Here is a 22,900-nt window from a genome sequence, read left to right on the forward strand (position 1 = left end):
TTTCAGTCTCTACTTCTGAATCTTGATATATGTACTGCACGAGTAACAGACTGTCTTAAATTGTCAATGCACTCAACATGATTACTTATAATTTCATGAACCAAGATTGCTGAAGAACAAGTTAAGTACCTACAACATGGAATCAAGCCACTCCCAGTTTCCATGACTGGAACAATCACTGTTTAACTGTTTTATCATATTATTTCTTTACCATACGGCAGTCTTTTCTAGTTAATGATGTGTGAATTAATTGCTGTTAACCACTGGAGAATTTAACCATTCCACATGTTCCTGTAGATACTGTGGCGCATCTGCTCTAGTGGGGAAACTGCACATCACATCTATAAGTAGCTATATCTCGTGACCAGCATTCTAATGTTCGGTGAACACTTAGCAATCTCTGTTCAGTTTCGTGATATGTCACCATGACATATTATAAGTGTGCAGCCCAATTACTTCTGTTGTAAGTAAATTTATTAAGCCTACGTATGACTTTTTTTTTTTTTTACTATACATTCTGCTAAATCATCAGACTAGGGTGATTAAAAGCAAAGTGTGCACCTACACCACACTCAACACATTATTCAACTAAGAGTAGCTATTGTAATTAGCTCGTTGACTCATGTGAAACTCGTCAGGCACACCAAATCGTGTTATCCAGTGCTCCAACACTATATCAGCAATAGACTGGGCCGTGCTGACGTATCAACTTACGGATAAGTCTCTCAAAAATGGCGAGCATGTTTCACAGGCTAAGTGGCATGAAGTGAAACTCGTGCACGTTGTTTTGTAGTTTTAGACCTGCTCTCTTTGTCCAGTTTGACCTTTCAGTATCTGCATGTAAAGTCTGAAGTGATGAACCACTGGGTCCTATGTATACAGACATTTGAATGTCTGTGAGAATAAAAAGACACAAGTGCCAGTCAATGTGCTCACCTATCTAAAGGCTACACCGAATCTTGCCATATCCTTCTTTTTAACAGTCCTCATTGAAGATGATCATTCACTACATGATGTGTGTATGTTTCTTTACATTAACGTCTGCTGATTGTATGGCAAGGTAGTTGTTTGTATGCGATAGTGGATTACATTTTGTCCAGTGAGACATTTGGTCCTTCATATACATTGAATTATTCAACAAACGCATTTCTACCACCTCGTTAATACAGATTACTAGCACACAGTAATCAAACTCATATGTGTTGGCAACTGTGTATTTGCTTTTAAACATGATGGAACAGAAGAAACTCCAGAAATATCAATAGTCTCGGATACATTCATCTCACTTACTATGTCAATAATCATTCCAGCAAGAAGGTGGTCAGTTGGCTACCTATACTTTCAGAACAACATTGTAACAGCATAATCTGTTACACAGACAACCGTTTGACAAAAAGAAATGTGAATTTAATGTGTGGATTTTATTTTTGTATCACATGACAACAATACACTAGACCTCATTTGCAATGAAACTTATATATTAAAAAATAATATGATTTCCTCTGCAGTACACATTCGTGAAGTCCACTGTTTCTGAGCCTGCCCCACAAAATACAAGTAACCTGTTTGAAAATGTTCACACTATGTCAAATTCCAGGATTACAATACCTTATCAAGGTCAATGATGACTGTGTTCATCGTACAGAGCCACGTCTCTTTATCTAAAGCTAGTCTAGCACTGTTTAGCTGAATGAAGCCTGTTTCAACTGACTGAAATGGTAGTTTTACTGTTAGCACCTAGTACATAATGAAGCCAACCAGTGTCACAGCATTCCCTGTATCAGTCAGAAACATTTCTTGCACTGTACCATTATCAGCACACACCAGGCACTACTTAGTACTGAAGAACGTTGCTGTTGACAACCAAACCTTTCAGCACATACTGACTGTTGCATTTCCCAACGCAGTAGCCAACCCTAGCTTGGGATATGTTAATTTTCTTCAGCCAAATCATCAGCAGCTACATATTGGTGACGATCTTCCTGCATCTGTTGTGCAGTGAGGCAGAACTGTCAGTTTTGTCTCTTTTGCTGCAACCGACAATTCACTTGGCAATCAAAAGCAAAATGGGTAACAACTATCTTATTCAATGTGACACTTGCAGAGAACATTTTGGTTAATCTACAAAAAACTTCAGGTGAAAAGAAAGATGTTTCAAAAACCTGTTGTCTTTTGTCCTTAGTTAAACTTGCACATTTTTGCAAGGAACCTGAGAGGATTGAATGTGACGTGATTGGCTGATGTTTCCAGTGTACTACTTGGTGGAACAAGTAAATGTCTGATAAATTGTAGCCAAAAGTTGATAATTTCCAGGCTTCAGTTTTTATTTATCAATAATTTCATCGTATTGATGTAGAAAGATTACTTGATTTTATTTGTTTGCTAAAATTTGTCTGTCTTTATGTGTCTCTGATTGTCATAATCTGTTTTATGTCCAGTCATCTATCATATTCTGCCAAGGAAGAAATCTGTAGCTACATGTAAGTTTGTTGAAAGTCGATGCAAATCTATGCCAGACGGAGAAGACATAGTAGTATATATACAGTTTCACAATCGTATTCAGCTGGAGGTGTATAAGCTACTAACTTCATTGTTAGTTATTTCAATAAAACTAATAATAAATGATACATATATAACTTCAAACTGTTATTTGACCACCCAGTGGAGAAGATTGCTACCCACTTTTACTGGTATGTCCTACTTTGTAGCAATCTATCTCACGATAGGTAAATGATTCAGGATAATTTGTAAGTGGAGCAAAAGTAGATTAGACACAGTCCTTGACCAATTTCCAAATCTTAAACTTACATATTCATGTATGCATAAATTGTTTTAAACTTTTCAGGTGCATTTTAATGGCTAATTTTAGTAAATCTGTAACATAGAAAACATTTAATATACTTGTGTACTGTATAAATAAAATATAAATTCAACCATACAAGCGAATATATGCAAATTAATTGAAAATATTATACAAAAATCATTAATTATATTTAACAGTGGAGATGTCTGATATATATAGCAACAAAAAGTAATTAAAACAGATTTTAAACTAAAGATCTATCTTAACTTGGGCCCGGCATGGCCAAGCGTGTTAAGGCGTGCGACTCGTAATCTGAGGGTCGCGGGTTCGCACCCCCGTCGCGCTAAACATGCTTGCCCTTTCAGCCGTGGGGCGTTATAATGTGACGGTCAATCCCACTATTCGTTGGTAAAAGAGTAGCCCAAAGTTGGCGGTGGGTGGTGATGACTAGCTGCCTTCCCTCTAGTCTTACACTGCTAAATTAGGTACGGCTAGCACAGATAGCCCTCGAGTAGCTTTGTGCGAAATTCAAATACAAACAAACAAACAAACTATCGTAACTTTAGATTTAATAAGGCTAGACTGACCTAATTATTAGAGTCTTGGGTTCTACATCAGAAAGTTCAATACTTAAGGCACGGTTTGTTTTGAATTTAGCTCAAAGTTACACGCAGTCTATCTGCGCTAGCCGTCCCTAATTTAGCAGTGTAAGGCTAGAGGGAGGGCAGTTAATCATAACCACTCACAGCCAACTTTTGGGATACTCTTTTACCAACGAATAGTGGGATTCACTGTAACATTATAACGCCCCCGCGGCTGAAAGAGCGAGTACGTTAGGTGTGAAGGGGTTCGACTCTGCGATCCTCAGATTACGAGTCGAGCGCCTTAACCACTTGGCTTCAGGGTGTGATGTCCAACAACAACGTTTCACATTCTCTGATGTAGATGCGTTTTCAAAATAACAGCTAATCACGTTATTCGGTTCTCAAAATCATATCAAATCATTATGATGACATGTACTGTTGGTTTGCTAGTCTCTCTCTGATTAGCAGCTCAAAAATAAAGAAGGTCATAACTGAACCCCAGGAATCTCTAATCTAGCCATTAGGCTCACGTACACGCATATTTGAAATTCCACTTTCTTGGTTTAGTGATATAAAGATAAAAGCTGAAACTTCCAATTGCATTTTGTAAATATATGTACATATATATATATATATGTATTTTAGCGCAGTCTTTTTATTTTTTATTTTCTTCGAGTTTTGGGTCTCGTTTGAAAACCATTACAACTTTTACTGTTACGTTTTCATTCTGCCACTTATTAAATCATCGGTAAGTCTTACGACTTATAACTCTGAAAAACTGGGCTTCGATACCCATGATGGGTACAGCATAGATAGTCCATTATATAGCTTTGCGGTTAGCAACAACCAAACTTATTTCCTTTCTTTGAAATTACTATGACTTCACAAGTGTTGAAAATTTGGAAGTGCATAATCAATGTTTTGTATTCACGAATTCAATGGTGAGTTAATTGGGACTAAATCATTGGACATTCACCCTTCTGAGTGAATCAAAATGAGCTAATTGAAGTTTATAAGTTACTTAATATTCTTAAGTATGATATTAAAAGTTTAAAATCTTATTCTGATCATTGAACCTTTGGATAAAAATTAGTCAAATGTTAAATGAAACTAAAGATGTAATTAACGTAATGGAGAAAACTGACATTTAAAACATTGACTTCGAGTGTGGTTTTGTGTACCTCGGTTAAACTAGAAGAAACTTAAAACTTAAAATGAACGAATATCAGTGAAATGTTGAAAATAATAAGAGTTCAAACTCTTTACTATATGAACACGTAATTCACAGTAGTTATGTCATTCAGTAGATAAAAACTGTTATTTAGGTTCAGCCGAATGATGTGGTATTTTGAATGAACATAAAGATAAATTGGTGACAAGTCAAAATGTAAGTATACAGATGGCGTGATTTCCTGAGGTTTATTCGGAAATTATAAAGCAGTATTTGATCAAATGACTAATGACTTTCGTGTATGTTTATTACCGTAATAACATTTACATCGGGCTCGGCATGGCCAGGTGGGTTAAGGCGTTCGGCTCGTAATCTGAGGGTTGAGGATTCGAATCCCTGTCCCACCAAACATGTTCACCCTTCCAGCCGTGGGGGCGTTACAATGTGACGGTCAATCCCATTATTTGTTGGTAAAAGAGTTAGCCCAAGAGTTGGCAGTGAGCGTGATGACTAGCTGCCTTCTCTCTAGTCTTACATTGCTAAATTAGGGACGGCTAGCGCAGATAGCCCTCGTGTAGCTTTACGCGAAATTCGAAAAACAAAACAAACAAAACATTTACATTTGCATCAGTACCAGGAGCGTTGGTAAGATCTGTCACATAACCTATTCGATAAGTTTCAATTCTCTACTTTGACTACGATTCTTATCAACAGTGGTTGTTTAAAGTTCCTTCTATAGTTTATTTACAGTTGTTGTTTAAGATTTCATCTATTGAAATTTTTCTGAATCCACAAGTGCTGAAAATCTGGAAGTGCCTAATCGAATTATTGATCAAACTCGAAGATATTATTATTATTTGTAGGTAAACACAATGTCACACAAAGGAGTATCTGTGCTCCGTCTACCACGAGTATCGAAACACAGTTTATAGCAATATAAGTCCACAGACATACAGTTGTGCCACTGGGGAAAGGAGGGGGAACTTGGAGAAATTTGAAACTTCGAATAAAATAATATAAGAGAAACGTTAAAGACGCTAATAATGAACACTCTGTTCAAGCATAACATGTACACGATGAAGTTTTGAAACTATTTGATAAAATATTAAATACAACTAAAGATATAATAGCCTGTAACTTCTTCAAAATCCTCTATTTATTAGCAGTGGCTGTTTAATGTAACTTGTACAGAGCCCTGTATGTATTAACAGTGACTGCTTCATGTACCTTCTACAGAGTCCTGTATGTATTAACAGTGACCGCTTCATGTACCTTCTACAGAGTCCTGTATGTATTAACAGTGACTGCTTCATGTACCTTCTACAGCGAGCCTGTATGTATTAACAGTGACTGCTTAATGTACCTTCTACAGAGAGCCTGTATGTATTAACAGTGACCGCTTCATGTACCTTCTACAGAGTCCTGTATGTATTAACAGTGACTGCTTAATGTACCTTCTACAGCGAGCCTGTATGTATTAACAGTGACTGCTTAATGTACCTTCTACAGAGAGCCTGTATGTATTAACAGTGACCGCTTCATGTACCTTCTACAGAGTCCTGTATGTATTAACAGTGACTGCTTAATGTACCTTCTACAGAGAGCCTGTATGTATTACCAGTGACTGCTTAATGTACCTTCTACAGAGAGCCTGTATGTATTAACAGTGACTGCTTAATGTACCTTCTACAGAGAGCCTGTATGTATTAACAGTGACTGCTTAATGTACCTTCTACAGAGTCCTGTATGTATTAACAGTGACTGCTTAATGTACCTTCTACAGAGTCCTGTATGTATTAACAGTGACCGCTTCATGTACCTTCTACAGAGTCCTGTATGTATTAACAGTGACTGCTTCATGTACCTTCTACAGAGAGCCTGTATGTATTAACAGTGACTGCTTAATGTACCTTCTACAGAGAGCCTGTATGTATTAACAGTGACTGCTTAATGTACCTTCTACAGAGTCCTGCATACAGTTCTTATTGAAACCGGGAACCTTGCCGCAGTGTTTTATGTCAAATGTTATTAAACAGGCAGAACCTTGATTTTTGCTCGCTTGTCACTTGGTAATTCAGTTGTGAAGGGTATGACCGGCATTATGACCGGAAGGGGGGGTAAGGGTGTACATCTGTCCCCGGGCGCAGCATCGGGGTTGGGGGCACCACATTGATGTTGCATAATTAGGAATTATGGCTTACATTTTGTCACGAGGGGGCGCGAAAACTGACTCTGTCTACGGGCGTTGAAAACCCTAGCTACGCCTCTGTTTCTGATTTGTTGAATAACGAACAATCTTATTTTAAACTATCGACACATGACTATGGTCTGGTGCAGGATATTTTCACACTAAATGAATGACATTTTCATAGCATTTACTTTCATACTCTTTTCCTCGCCATCTATACTTTAACATCAAATACTGTTTATCAGAGAACAAATGTCTAAAGTGGAATGCAAAAGGCAGAACGAACCACAGTCAGTAGTTTGTAAATTTAAATATCATAAAACACAATAATTCGTCAGGCAAAGTAAAGGTAAAATTGGATAAACACCATACAGTGAAATATGTGTTATGAGTAGATTTGTAATAGAAGACTCCTAACCTGTTAATATTTAAAAAAAAAAAAAAAACACTATAAAATGTATTAGAACCTCTGATTCAGGCTACAGTAGTTCATTATGTATAACTTCTTGAGATCTTGTAGCTAAGTATGAACAAACTCATTAGTTATTATAGCTAATTTTACGAGATTCCTGACCTATTGTAGCTGACTGTGCGCAATATCCCCAGCTATTGTACCTAATTAAGCTCAGACTCCCAGCTATTGTACCTAATTAAGCTCATACTCCTAGCTATTGTACGTCCCATTACATATCGTGTAATCCAAAACAATGCCTATTTTTTTCGTATGGCCTTTAAATAATTTTCCATTGTTTTGCCTGGTGTGACGTATATGTGTCATCACACGTCAGATATCTTCTTATTTCTTGTCTTTCGTTCACCATAACTGCGAACTAACATACGTTATTAGCAAAATTAATTTGTGTATTTTTCAAAGTTTATTTCTTGTTTCCATTTATTACTTTTGTCTGTTAATAACCTGTGCTAAATGAATCATTCCAGGTACTGTAAAATAGTTATTTAGTATCTAATAGCAGTTTCTTCCTCGGAGTGTTTTTTTTCTAACAATAGAACAAATTAGTAAAAAGCATTTTTTTAGGTGTACGTAGCTGATGATTTATGTGTTTTCACTTTTCAATTCTTACAGGCCCAGCATGGCAGGTAGTTAGGGCGCTCGACTTGTAATATGAGGGTCGCAGGTTCGCATCCTCGTTGCACCAAACATCCTCGCCCTTTCAGCAGTGGGAACTTATAATGTGACGGTCAAAGCCACTATTCGTTGGTAAAAGAGTAGTCCAAGCGTTGGCGTTGGGTGGTGATGACTAACTGACTTCCCTCTAGTCTTACATTACTAAATTAGGGACGGCTAGCGTAGATAGCCCTCATGTAGCTCTGCGCGAAATTCAAAAATAAACAAAACAACTGCTTACAGTTACCGTTTTTATTCGTTTATAAGACGATTCGCTTATAAGACGGGTCCCAACTTCACCTGAGAGATTGTCGATATTCTGTTTAGACTCGTTTATAAGACGAAGGAAGGAAAGCAGGTAACGAGAGAAAAGTGAGAAAAATGGAAATTAATAGAAACCTAATTTTGGGTTTCGTATACGATATTTCGATTTCAGATTAGAAGGAGAAAAATAGAAGAGATAGAAAAGTGAAAATAAATGAATAAATCCAAACTCGGTGTTCAAGCGTTTAATGGAATTTCATCAACTATTTTATTTACTGTATGATAAATATTCATATTTAAAACACATAACAAAGAACAATCTAACGCACAAAACTTATCACAACATATTTCAGTATCAAAGTACGTTTATGCTAACTTTTAAACCACATTTCTTCAAAGTATTAAAAGAGTTTACGCAAACTGCACTTTAATAGAACACAGCAAATCAGTATGCAAGTTGTGAAATTCAAAAGCCTTCAAATTATTCGTTGTCGCTATCTCCAAACAGTTCATAAAACTGCTCCTCGGACAATCCATCATCGTAGAGGTCACATTCCTCCGTGTTCTCCTCCTGCTCTACGTCATCTCTGCCGCCGATAAACTCACTGAAAAGTTCATCATCCTCACTGCCGTCAATGGAATTCGAAATTCCGCATTTGAGGAACGATCTGAACTAAATTTATTTTCTATGTCTGTAGACCTCGCCTATAAGACGGGCCCCCCAATTTGAGCCCGAAATCTCGAGGAAAAATCCCCGTCTTATAAGCGAGTAAACACGGTAGTTAATCCAAGAGTTAGGCTTTAATGGCAAGCTATTAAATATTCAGTTCAATACAGTTCAATAGACTCTAATGATAAATTATTATATAATCTATAGACTCTTTAGGCTCTAATGGCAAGTTGTCATATAATCCACTTGTTAAACTCTAATGATAAGTTATTATGTAGTCCACTCGTTAGACTATTATGATAAGTCGTTATGTAATCCACTCGTTAGGCCCTAATGATAAGTAATTATGCAATTCACTCGTTAGGCTCTAATGGCAAGTGATTGCGTAATTCAATTCTTAGTTTCTAATAACAAACTATTATTGAATCGTAACTTACTTGACATTTATCGAAGTTCCGGAATAATAACTTAGTTTCGAGTAAAAAATATTCAAAACAAACTTTCAAGTGTATTTTGTTAACGTACTTGTAGATATAGATTTTATTCATCAATGCAATATTTTGAAGTTTTTATGTAAGTGTGACTAATGTTAGAGAAAAGTTTTATTTTGGACACATTAAATGTTTATTATTGTTGTCAATGAAATTTCTAACTTTTTTTTTGTGTTGTGACTTTAAGTACGTTCCTGATAAGGACAATTTTTGTTTTCGAGAAGGATAATGAATTCGCCACTAGGACCTCGGAACAATAAATCGAGTGTACTACCTACTGAACTGGCTGTTGAAGTTGTTAATGATGCTGAAAATTGTATGAATATTGATATTAGTAAGGACCACTAGACTTTACAGATAAATATGCATACTTTACTTGTTGAACATTAACATTCCCAGGAAGATTAGTAGGTCCTAGTGTTGTTGTTGTTTTGCTACATAATAACTTTTCCTCTAGTTAATTTTTCGCATTATTTGTTCGTTCAATTTCCTATGAAATAACATTGCATATTCTTTAAATTAATTTCTGCTTTTAAGCCTTACTATAAGTGATCTCTGTTGTATTACCAATATGGTTGCTGCCAAATCTAATCATAGGTAACGTTTTTTTCTTCGTGAATTTTGTTTGAAGGAAACAAACAACAGTTCAATCCAGGAAGAAATTCAGAACACGGCTAATGATCCCATTCAGACCTATTACTTGTTTCAATGACTGACTTATGAATATTCTAATGTATGATCGTCTTTAACGTTTTGTTCAATTTCTCTTTTAATTTTCATTTTTTCTTGTCTATAACACTACATCTAACGACAACAACAGAAAGGTGTTAAATAGATTTAATTAGATTTTTTTAAATTACAGAGTTTATTGGATATTCATTGACAGTTATAACTACCTTATACAGTCAAATTTTGTTACTTTAAAAACTATATACAAATGTTAACTTTATATAATGATACTTCGTACAAAATCTTATACTTTTAACCTTTAAATAACGTGTAGCTAATTAAAATCTATATAAAACTTATGTGGAAACTGAGAAGTGATCTGATTGGATAAACTTTACTTTCAGCAAGAACAGTAACAAGAACACATGTTACTTGTGTCCCTGCGTGACCTCGAGGGAATTTCTGAAAAAAAAAAAGTTAATTAATGAGTTTACATAAAGAACAATATTTTATGTACAAGTTCTAAGTGAACTTTGCATTAATAATACTTTCTATGATTTCTGTAATGTTTATAATTAAAATTTATTTTTAACACGCATTACGTAAGTCAATGAGACCAAATTTGAGAGTATAAGAAGGCTACATAGAGGTATCACAGCTTCCGGTTTTACGTTAGAATTAAAAAAAAAAAAAGTACTTTAGTACGAAACTCGGTCTTTCAACAGTATTTGGTCACGAAGAAGCGAAGTTTAGAGGTCAGTACAAGATAGAAGAAACGTTTATGTTAAAGTATATATCGCATTTAGCCACTTTACAGTGGGAAGTAAGCTTCTTTAAGCAATTTTCAACATAATTTGTAAAACCATAGTGAAAACGGCTTTATGGAGCTGAGGAACAAAATTTTGTATTGTGTAATCAGTAAAGTAACTACCTTATTTTTTTGCAGGATTTTGGATTCAAGTATGGATTTTTACCCTCATTACCTCGAAGCGAGTGCGAATTTGACTAAGCTGTTGGACAATTCATATTCTAATTTTTCCAAAGTGTCCACATTTATACTCAAGATTATAACTGATCGGAAAGTTCCTTATTTTGGAACAAACTCATCAAACATGTCTCCTTGATTCGCAGACTGGATATTAATACCAAACTCATTCTAACATTAACTTAACCCTTTTTTCTAGCTATTTCGATACAGAATTTAAGATATCTATGTAAATTATACTGTCCTATAAATGTTTTTCTTACAACAATAAAACACCATTTTTTACACACTTAACCTTTGTTAAGTAATCGTTTTTACAATAAATGCCTCCACCACACTATGGCGTCTCTCAACAAGAACCTGATTACTTAAAAGTTATTTTATAGCGAAACATGAAGGTATTTTGGAAATCATAGTAATTAACTAACAACGAATAACCTAAATATAATACCTTTATAATTATCCATTGGTTTGTGTGTATTGCGCATGTCACTGTGGCACGAGAACACCATACGTTCTCCAAGCACATGTATCAAACGTGGGTCAGTTGTTATGTTTCCTAAAGGCGTCATCACCTAAATTAAAAATATTGAAACAACGAGTACATTAGAAGAGCATCTGGGTGAATGAGAGAGAAATAAAAAACGTTACGTTAGAAGTGCTTCTGAATAAATAGGAGAACCAATGGCTATGTTAGACGTTTAACTGGATAAATAGAAGAAATAATGGTTACGTTAAATGTGCATCTGGCTACATAACTGAAACAGCAACTATGTTACACTGTATCTGGATAAATAGGAAAACTGGTCATAATAGGCGTGCATCTGGATGAATAGGAGAAACAGTCGTAAGTTAGACGTGTATGTGGATAAATAGGAGAAACAATAGTTACGTTAGACGTGCATCTGGATGAATAGGAGAAACAGTCGTAAGTTAGACGTGTATGTGGATAAATAGGAGAAACAATAGTTACGTTAGACGTGCATCTGGATAAATCACAGAAACAACAACTATATTAGAACGAATCTGGATAAATGCCAGAAAGATGTGTGAAAGTAAACAAGTTAGGCCAGCTAAGCGAACGGTTTAATTGCACAGGAAGTGACGTGAAATTTTATTGTAAGAAAGCGACAGACATGTTTTTTTTCGGATTAACTTAGAAAGCTACTGTAAAGTAGACGAGTGTTCCCTGGACACAGAAAGAAAGTTATTTTAGAAAAGTAATAATTAACGTCAACGTGACTGCAGCTTTTGTCATACAAAGCATTTCTCTGAGTGTTGCAGCGTTGTCACAACCACAATATTTACCCCTAACATGCATTCAGTGTTGTGACTTTTATTCTCAGAATGGCGGCATACTTTTGTGGCTGACATCTCACAACATCTAGGATTTTCTGGATGAATATAATTTTAATCAGTGTGGATGCGTCGACAGAAATTTCGAGGAAACCTGTTCGTTTTAGGGTAGCGCTCAGGGAACTTGTAGGGTGCTATTTATTTATTTCGTGATTATTTCACTACCATGGAAGTCTAGAATTTTGCACCATCATGAAAAAGGAATATTTATCCTCCAAATTTCCCAGGGTTTGCTTATTTCAACAGATTACATGAAACATGATTACATGTATCTTAGTTTTTTTTATGGTGTACCTAATAATAAAACACGACATCGAAAAAATTGTTTGCCTATAAAACTGTCTAAGAAAGAGTTAAATAATAGAAAGTCTGAAAATAATTTAGATATGATAATTCAAACATAAGGTTTTGGGCAATTCAGAACAGTTACTGAGACAGCTGCTAGCCGACTAGTAGTTAACAATATATCATATTCACAACTGCAATAAGAACCATACAACAGTAGTTCAAATAGAAAGGTAGTGTTCCTGTGTACCCTAGATAAGGTGTATAACTTATTTAAAGTTACTTTTATTAACACTGTTGGTTATTTAGGGTATCGAGTGTTTTTGTTTTTTATTGTTTGCTATCATAATTTTATTATAAAGATTATCTTAGCATATGCATATTTAGGACTAACCTAAATTTCATAAGCTGGCCGCATTTCGTGAGATATTATTGGGTTTACGGCCAAAAATATCATTAAAGCAAGGATGCGTAACTGGTGAAACAATGCATTCTAATCTTTGTAAGTATAAACATAAAAAAACGTACATTTAATTAGCTATACTTATTACCAGGTTTATTTTCAGTTTCGCTGTAACTACTTTGTTTTCTCTAATCGGAAGTTTATATTGATTGTAACGACAGCTTGGACACAGGTAGACAAGCTTGAGAGCTCAAAAACAAAGGTTGCCATGAACACTATGAAAGTTGCTAAACAACTTCAGTTTGTCATTATCGCCACTAAGGGACTAAACTTATATTGTTGGCTTTGAAAGAAAGATAAACGTGAACAGTAATAAAAACAAATAAGTCCCAAATTTTAAGCAAGTTGGGGATAATTTGCAGACATAACTTATAATGGGTATATTACATTTTCAGTTTAGTTTTTCGTATCCTGATTCTCATGGGGACAGTTTCTTCAAGGAACATTTCTTAGTATCTTCGCATTACAATTATCATTAGAACACTTTCTTTCAAACATTCCCTATTTAAATTTTCTGTAAACATTTCCCACTTAAGTCTCTTATAACATGATTCTAGTGGAAAACGATCCAATTTAAGTCTTTTATAACACAGTCCTTGAGGACACATTAACCAGATTAAGTCTTTCATAACACAGTCTTTGTGAACATATTACATTATAAAGTTTTTCATAACGTGACACTGATGGAAACATTTTCCATTAAAGTCTTTCATGACGTGATCCAACTGAAAACATTTTCTATTTAAATCTGTTTTGTTTGACACATGCTCAGGGCACGATTGAAAACAACACATATTTATTGTGCTTAACGATCACACCACATAAATAAAATTAAATAATAAAATAATGTTATTTAAGAATATGATATGGAACCATGGCGTTTTTCTAATACACAGACAGATACCAATAGCTAGTTTAAGTACCATTAAAGCAAGAAGATGTAGAATTATGAATGTTTTTCATAAAACACGTAACTTGCAGCACTGTCTACTTTATTCTAATTTTAGAAAATATTTCTCCAGTGAAATCAATATTGCATTGATTGTCCTTTTTGTTGTAACAATACATATTTGTACTGTAATATTTGTATTTACTTTATTTTGTAGGTTTTAACTTCATTCACAAATGTGGACCAATATATCTATGGAAGATGCATATTTTTAAATATTTCTAACAAAATGAGAAACCATTACGTACCGTCTTTGGTTTATGTGCAGTGAACTCCATAGATTTCTTTTTCTCTACAACACAGTTGACTCTAGCTTTGTGGTTCTTCTTTATCATCCGCTGAAGGAGGTAAAATATCTAGTTGATTTCGTATTTTGAAAGAAATGTAAAAACCAAAACATAGAATAACTGGCTGATTAATGAATCTATTCTAATTGTTGAAAGTTAAGTTATACAAATGTTGATAGATTACAAAAACCGAAACACAGTTAACGCTGAGAGTATGTGTTTTTTTCTTAAAGCAAAGCCACAGCGGGCTATCTGCTCAGCCCACCGAGGGGAATCGAACCCGTGATTTTAGTGTTGTAAATCTGGAGACATACCGCTGTACTAGCGTAGGCGCGGAGAATAACTACCTGATAGATGAATCCATTTTATTCAATGTAAATTATACAACCGTTGATGAGTCGTTAGAATTGAAATCAATTAGCACTGAGAGAAACTCGCTGATAAATGGATTCATTTTATTCATTGTAAGTCATAAATCTGTTGGAGGGTCGTTAGAATTCAAAGGAGTTAATATTGAGAGTAACTAAGTAACTAACCTAATTTTACCAAATTATTTACTCTTACCCTTCAGGTAGCCTATTTCATTTATATATTTAAAAGGTTTCATTTGTAAAACGTGGATATTTTATTAATATTCATTTTCTAATTATTCTGAAATAGAGAAGTAGCAAACCTACGATAGATGTTATCAATATAAATAGATAGACGATATACAGATAAATAAATACATGGGAAGGTAGACACTGGTAGATAATTTAATGGACCAGCTTGAAATAATTAGATACATAAACATATATATTTAAATCCAAAGTCAAATCTTAGAAGGTTTAGTTGTTGATATATTACACTATAAGTTAGTCTAGACAAAACTGCTTTGAGTTTTAATACATTAGTTCACGTATTCTTCAATTTAGATATAAAGTACAGTTATTAATGAAAGAACTTGTCTATATGTTTATATAAAGCTCATGTATACACATGTAACATTATTTAGTTATAACTATAACTTCTTCATTTGCCTTTATGTTTTTATGCGTGGCTTTTGCTATTTAAAACAAAGCCAGTTCGTTTAATATTTTTATTATAAGACCAATTCATCATTTAAAAACAATTTCATGCACTATACTATTTCAATTACATATAAGACTCTCTACTACACGTTTTATGGCAGAAAGTGAAAAAGATGAAACATTAAAAGTGTGTAAGTACAATTAAACCAGTGTTTATATAATAACGGAAGTAATCAAATCACATCCTTGAGCTATATTAAATACAACGTAGTACAATTAAACCAGTGTTTATATAATAACGGAAGTAATCAAATCACATCCTTGAGCTATATTAAATACAACGTAGTACAATTAAACCAGTGTTTATATAATAACGGAAGTAATCAAATCACATCCTTGAGCTATATTAAATACAACGTAGTACAATTAAACCAGTGTTTATATAATAACGGAAGTAATCAAATCACATCCTTGAGCTATATTAAATACATAACTAGTTCACTTTTTTCGAGTGAAGAATTTCATATTCAGAAACTTTCCGTGGTGCCTTAGAGAACAATTACAATACATTTAAAAATTAGGACTACGGAAACAAAGCAATGTGAATACTTTTTGTTGTTTTTGAGAGCGTGTGTTTTCTTATAGCAAAGTCATATCAGGCCATCTGCTGTGTCCACTGAGAATAATCGAAGCCCTGCTTCTAGTATTGTAAATTTGAAGACATACCGTTCCCCTACCGTTTGTTTTTGTTGTTGTTTTGAATTAAGCACAAAGCTACACAATTAGCTATCTATGCTCTGCCCACCGTTGGTATTGAAACCCGATTTTTAGCATTGTAAGTCCGCATACATACCGCTGAGTCACTGGGGAGGTCTACCCCACCGGGGAACTAGAGTTTTTATCTTCTCTTGTGAAGTTTTAAATAACAAAAAACAAAATTTTTATTTGAATGGATATCCCAGAAGTCTTGTAAGTCTTTACAATATCTTTAAGAATACTCACTCCAGTGTCTCCATCAAGGTGAAGGCGAAGAGGAATGGCTGTCATCTTTTTAGAAGGGATTGGTTCACTATCGGTAGCCAGAAGAGGATCCGGATCATAACGCTTTATTTCAGACAGACGCTGAACACTTTCCAGAGGAACTTGCTGTGGGATCTGAAAGATTGTGTTGAATCCATTAACGAAAAGCCCAACATGTTAAAATGAACGCGAAACATTCCTATAAAATAAATGTACAATTTTGACTTATACTCCATTTCATAAATACTCAAAGGAATAAAAATCCTTTAGTATGAAAAAGGGTTTAAATTTTATAACTGCCCTTAGAGAGCGCTCTTACGCTTCATATTTTTTTTTACATTTTATTTGGGGCAATTATGAAAACGTAAAACAGACATCTAAATTATTATACTAATGACTATACATATAACCGAAATATTTCTGTAAAATAATAAGTGTGGAATTCTTTAAAGTGTGTATCAATGGATGAGGTAGTTTTCCACAAAATGTATAGGCAAATCAAATATAACATAATGACTATTAGAATTTCAGCCAGTTTTTTGTATGAAGTGGTTTCATACACTTTTATCCTGCGATAGACCAGCGGTAAGTTTACAAACTTACACTGCTAAAAATCCGAAGTTCGATTCCCTGTGATGGACAGAGTGCAGGTAGTTCATAGTGTAACTTTGCACTGAGAAAACTACAACACTGTATAAGTTTACCTATTCCAACATATTTCGTGAAGTTATGAATCAAACAGAGTTATTGTGAAGACTTGCTGCTCTCCCTCTAATCAACATTGTTTCAAATTAATGAAAATCGTGTCTAAACCTAGAGGTTTTGACGTGGCCATTTAACCTACATGCGCATAAGATAGAGTTCAAGTTGAAAATATAAGTTTCATTCAGAAAGCTCGGATTTTCTGTACGTATTTGTGTATTTTGATTGGCATTTATTCGTATTTTGCTTGATATTAGTCAATCTATACGAAGGATAACAATTTTATGTATTATACAATCTTACAAGTGTACAACAGTTTTCTTATAATTCAAGTTATGTTTTATATTTTTATTTTTTTTCCATTTACACGAGCATTCAAATATTTAAATACTATATTTTCTTAAAAACAAAATTCATTTTTTGGTCGACTTTCAAAGTCATTATAGTGGTGTGAAAGAAGAAAACTGTATCATCAAAATACTTACATTTTCAAACTGACACTCACACTTGGATTGGTGAAGCCGTATATAATACCCCAGCAGGACAAACACACCAATCAGAAATGTTATTATTATCAACATAAAAGACACAGTCCTGACGATGTTTACGGCAGAAGTAGTTCGTTTTGAATAAGCCTAAAAAGGTAGTAAATTAACAATGTAAATTGTAATTGAATACAAGTTACTAATATCAATACAGTGACCTTCTCTTGTGTGCATCTTAAGAAAAAACTAATACTGCGTGGATTAGCCTGCTTGCCAATTTCCATTTTAAATAAATTGTATGGGTTTATCCGACGAACGGAGCGTAAGATTAAACTTTGTTCGGGCTGACCTAAATAATGAGTCAGTAATTCTAGCAAGCTTGCTAAAATAATGCATATTACTCAAGTCAGATGCTAAGATTAAATTCGTGTCACACAAGAATAAGTTTTAATAAGATTAACAATAACTTTCTGGTTTACAGAGTCAAGAAATGCTTCCTCTGGTGAAATATTTGGTAAAGAAATACATGTTTAAATTGGTAAACCGTTTTAAAGAAACCTGTTAAAATACTTCTACTGATATAATGTTACTTATAGTAAAGAGTTGTTTTTTGTTTTTTTTTCTTTGAAAACTAATAGTTCCCAATGGAATCCATATAATAATAACAGTTTTCTTTGATAAGACTTTATTCCGTTGTTTAACTTTTAACAATTTAGATTTATAGCATTTTATTTCAAATTTGACTTGGCTATTTAAGTTAAAAATCAAAACACCATGTTGTACTCAAGCTATTGTATGGATGTTAAGTTATGAAACAAAATACCAAGGTTTGCTCAAATTTTAAATACAGATACCAATTTATAAATCAAAACACCAAGGTGTGCTGAAGTTCTAAATACGGATCTCAAATTATAAATCAATACACCAGGGTATGCTCAAGTTCTACATACTGATATCAAATTTCATATCAATGCAGCGTTTATAGTTTATTTTAAAATGAACGAAATACTTCTTTTACAAAGTTAGGAAGCTTCAAATTCCACTAATGTTATTCTTTTAAAACAAATAAAACCACCAGCAGCTGATACAACACGGTTCTAGATGACTGAAACTTCAAACGAGTATTTCAATATTAAAACTTAAAACCTTCCAAACGACTTAGACTGCTACATCACGAAACGTTTTTACGGCTTAAATTTCGTTTCACTAGATTTAAGTTCGTCTATTACGCTTAATTTCGTTTGTCACTGAATTTCACCTGATTGTCTGATTCTTATTTTCCAATATTTTTTGCTGATTCTTACTCTTTTGTAAATTTCCTTCGTGATTAATACTTTCTCATCATTATTCAGTGAATTGAAGTTAACTATTACACAAAACGCACTAAACAGGTTTTTATTATTTAATTTCGAGGACCGCCGTACAGTGGTACCTTGTTCTATTGTTTCACAACACGTCTTGTGTCTATATAATTAACTGCAATAACACATTTTTCTTATCAGTTTTTAATTTCAACAACAGAAGACCTGGGTTCTTGTCTCGCATGAATACTAAGCCTAATTTTACGCAAGTTTTAAGTGAAATGAATGGAAGTTCGTTCTTTCTTTCTTTCTTTTTTCTTATCTTATACTTGATATTCAATCGCTTACATTCCGTGGGTTTATTCTGAAAAGTCCTTTAAAAAACGTTTTGTTCAGTAACTTCTACATCCAAAGTTATATCGTTTGTAAGATAATCATCCAAGTTATTATTATACTTTTATGAAATATGATAAATAACACTCAGTTAGAAGTTTTAAAACTACTGTAAAAAATTTCATTTACTGGATTATAGACCTTAATTTGTAAAGAAAACGTTTTCTTAAAACATAAATATTACATAAGTAACTACGAAAGGCACATACCGGCGGAGGAAAATCTGGCCCTAGGGAATTATGGCCTTCAGAACCATAATCCATAATAGATGATCCATCCTTCGGTTTCTCCATGACAACAGGAAGAACAACACAGAATATGCTGTATTCTGTACACTACAAAGCAACAGTCAGCACTAAGCCAGTGGAAGCAGAGCGACTTCCTTAAACTAACTTTTAGAGTTATATCTAATTGAGATACAGGCCAGTGACATTAAGACCTACACTCAGTAGCCCGTCACGAGGTTTGCAAAATCACTCAACTCTTCATGCAAGGAACTGAGAACTACAATGTAAAGTCATTGTAGCCTGTTGATTGTTGCCTTAACAGCGACTGTAATAACGACTGACGAAGAAACGGACAGGTACGATACGGATGACCTAGATTCAAGTGATGTGCGAAACAAGTTTCTTGCTTGGCTGTACACTTTACTGTATTTTCCTTTTGTAAATGAAAGTTATTCTTGTGAAGCCAAGCAAGTATGCAAGAAATGGTTTGTTTGGCTCTTATTATTTGAAACAGATAGACAGAGAAAAAGATTTATAGTAAAATGTCTATATAATTGTTCCTTATTGAATCTGTTGTTAGTCTCCTGAGAATATAATCAGAGAGTGGATATCTTGTAGGTGGAGTTAGTTCCAATAATTCTAGGATTGATGTGCAAAAAATTTACTTTTGAAAAAAATTCTTAAACTGATTTCCTTTTTCGCTGTGATTTATTACGTTATTTTCCTACAACATAAAATTACCTAAACAGAACCCAAGCTCTTCTAGAGGGAAAAAAAACACGTTTTTTTGCCACTCTAATAAACTTCTATCACGTTTATGCAAACTCTAAATCTCACGTTGATTTATAAGAACTTACCTGCTGCCCTGAGGCCTGGCATGGCCGAGCGCGTAAGGTGTGCGACTCGTAATCTGAGGGTCGCGGGTTCGCACCCCCGTCGCGCTAAGCATGCTCGCCCTTTCAGCCGTGGGGCGTTATAATGTGACGGTCAATCCCACTATTCGTTGGTAAAAGAGTAGCCCAAAAGTTGGCGGTGGGTGGTGATGACTAGCTGCCTTCCCTCTAGTCTTACACTGCTAAATTAGGGACAGCTAGCACAGATAGCCCTCGAGTAGCTTTGTGCGAAATTCAAAAACAAACAAACAAACAAAACCTGCTGCCCACTCATTAAACTTATGACGCAAAAATCTTATTTCAATACTCTTGGTGATAAAAATACAAATAGCCTATTTTAAAGCTTTGTGTTTCACAGCAAACAAACTTACCTCTTTAGAAGTAGACAATTTTAGGGGTTAAAAACTAGACAGGACATGGTTTAATATAATCTATAAAAGTAATGCAAACATGCGTTAGAGGTAATAGTTTTTATTAATATCAGTTCTGTACGAAATTCTAAGAACAAAACCAACCGTTTAGTCCATGTTGTTGTTACACACTCGTACAGTACTCACAAAATATCTAGAAAAAACTACCCGTTTCTCAGGAGGAAATAGTATTGTATGTAGACCTTCACCACTCATCTCTTGAATGAAAACATACTAAGAACTGATTTCTAATCTGATAAAGAGATAAAGAAAAATATTAGATAGTCAATAACAACTCTCCTTTTACTGAAGTTGGTACCGAATCCGGGACTTAGTCGATGTTCGACTGACCTGTTTCATTTGTTTGTACATGTTTTCCTATTGTTTTTATTGTGGAAATGATAGTAAAGCGTTGAAAACTAACAGATGTCTGAGAAGTCCGATGGTTTGTAGTAGCTTCACATCCACACTGACTCTGGTCTTTAGTCTTTATCAAAGCAAGAATTCCGATGGTACTAACCGGAATTCAGTATCGGTTCATTTTGGAGTTCCGTGTGGAGTACCGTTTCTTTTTATGAAGATGATATAGAATTCTTTTACTCATTTAATAGAAGTTTACTCCTTAATTTAGTATTAAAAGCGATAAGGAAAAACATTTGTCACGACTATAAGTGATCGTGAAATTTCATTCAATGTTGCATACATCACAGACACGTGACGTATGGCAACAAACCAGCTCCTGAATTTTATTTGTTATGAATTTTGTGCAAAGCTACACGAGGGCTATCTACACTAGCCGTCCCTAATTTAACAATGTAAGACTAGATGGAAGGCAGCTAGTCATCACCACCCACCGCCGAATCTTGGGCTATTCTTTTACCAACGAATAGTGGGATTGACCGTCACATTATAACGCTCCCACGGCTGAAAGAGCGAGCATGTTTGATGTGACTGGGATTCGAACTCGCGACCCTCAGATTACGAGTCGAGTGCCTTAACCACCTGGCCATGCCGGGCCTCTCTTAAAGTTATACATTTAAAAACGCCTGGTATGGATAGAGAGAGCTCTATGTAGAGGAGCGAACAACATTTCGACCTTCTTCGGTCATCGTCAGGTTCACAAAGAAAGAAAGGGGTAGTGACCGATAGCTGACCACATGTTTGAAGGTGGTTGGGTAATTGAGTGTAGGAATGTAGAGGGCGTGATTAGATGTTGGATTATACTTATTAATATAGGTATAAAGGTGTTCCTTTGTATTAGTTTTTTTTGGGCTTGAATTGTTGTATAAGTAAGGCTTCTTTAATTTTGCGTTTGTTTATTTTTTTATTTAGTATTTGTGTGTTTTTATGGTTATGTTGTGTTTATTTGATTTGCAGTGTTCGAAAACGTTGAAGGTGACTATTTGTGTTCTTTGAATCTGGTTTCCATTTTTCTACTTGTTTCTCCAATATAGAAGTCGTGGCAGTTATCATATTGTATATTATAAATAATGTTGGTGTTGTGTTTGTCAGTGTAGTTTTTACATAGTATAGACCTTAGTTTTGTGCCAGGTTTTTGAATAAATCCTGAAGTTAATTTGGATGGTTAATTATTTATTAAACATTGTACAAATCTATCTATACATGAAATATCGTACGGCTAACGCAGATAGCCCTCGTGTAACTTTGCGCGAAGTTCAAACCCTAAAAAAAATTCAAATAAATAAATATTCATTATTAAGAAAATTATCCCGACCACCATTCACCCTAAATAACAATATTAAAAAAAATTCTCCCTTATATATTTGTGTGTGTGGAACAAATGAGAAGAGGAAAATATACGTCGAAGAACATCTCACACCTCCAAAAAAAGATAATGAAAATTCGTGTGTTTCTTAGCCGTAAGACACTGCAGTATAATGGTAAGTAAAGATCCAAGCTTTCCTCTAACTCAACTAGTTATTACCACACCAACGAAACTTGCATAGCCGTGAAACATGTAAAAGAACCAGAACTATATCCATCGTATTAAATAGATTCAAACAAAACCAGATTTTTCGCCATTTCATTAAATCAACTCATACTGTTTTGATTTTATAATGGTAAGATTATAACGGATAAACGCAGTTCGAATGACTAACAAGAAATGCTTTATGTAATCTTACATCAGTTCTTGTGCTTATATTTTA

At 34.4% G+C, this 22,900-nt stretch overlaps 1 protein-coding gene across 1 annotated transcript; it reads right to left on the minus strand.

The window, feature by feature from the left end:
- Positions 1 to 10,144: 10,144 nt before the first annotated feature.
- Positions 10,145 to 19,753, minus strand: LOC143239493 (uncharacterized). The gene is made up of 6 exons (XM_076480609.1): positions 19,412 to 19,753; positions 17,509 to 17,658; positions 16,304 to 16,456; positions 14,253 to 14,342; positions 11,403 to 11,526; positions 10,145 to 10,428 (listed from the first exon to the last, which is right to left on the minus strand). Exons 1-6 carry the CDS (start codon positions 19,493 to 19,495, stop codon positions 10,367 to 10,369), a joined length of 663 nt encoding a protein of 220 aa, XP_076336724.1. The 5' UTR covers positions 19,496 to 19,753; the 3' UTR covers positions 10,145 to 10,366.
- Between the last annotated feature and the right edge of the window lie 3,147 nt (positions 19,754 to 22,900).

Source organism: Tachypleus tridentatus, chromosome 13 (assembly GCF_004210375.1).
Source record: "Tachypleus tridentatus isolate NWPU-2018 chromosome 13, ASM421037v1, whole genome shotgun sequence".
NCBI lineage: Eukaryota > Metazoa > Arthropoda > Merostomata > Xiphosura > Limulidae > Tachypleus > Tachypleus tridentatus.

Excerpts from the sequence above, each read along its gene's own strand:
- LOC143239493 (XM_076480609.1), bottom strand. The coding sequence starts at position 19,495 with ATGGAGAAACCGAAGGATGGATCATCTATTATGGATTATGGTTCTGAA. Across the intron at positions 16,457-17,508 it reads GTGAGTGTCAGTTTGAAAAT|ATCCCACAGCAAGTTCCTCT; the intron begins GTAAGTATTTTG and ends ACAATCTTTCAG. Across the intron at positions 10,429-11,402 it reads ACCAATGGATAATTATAAAG|AAATTCCCTCGAGGTCACGC; the intron begins GTATTATATTTA and ends TTTTTTTTTCAG.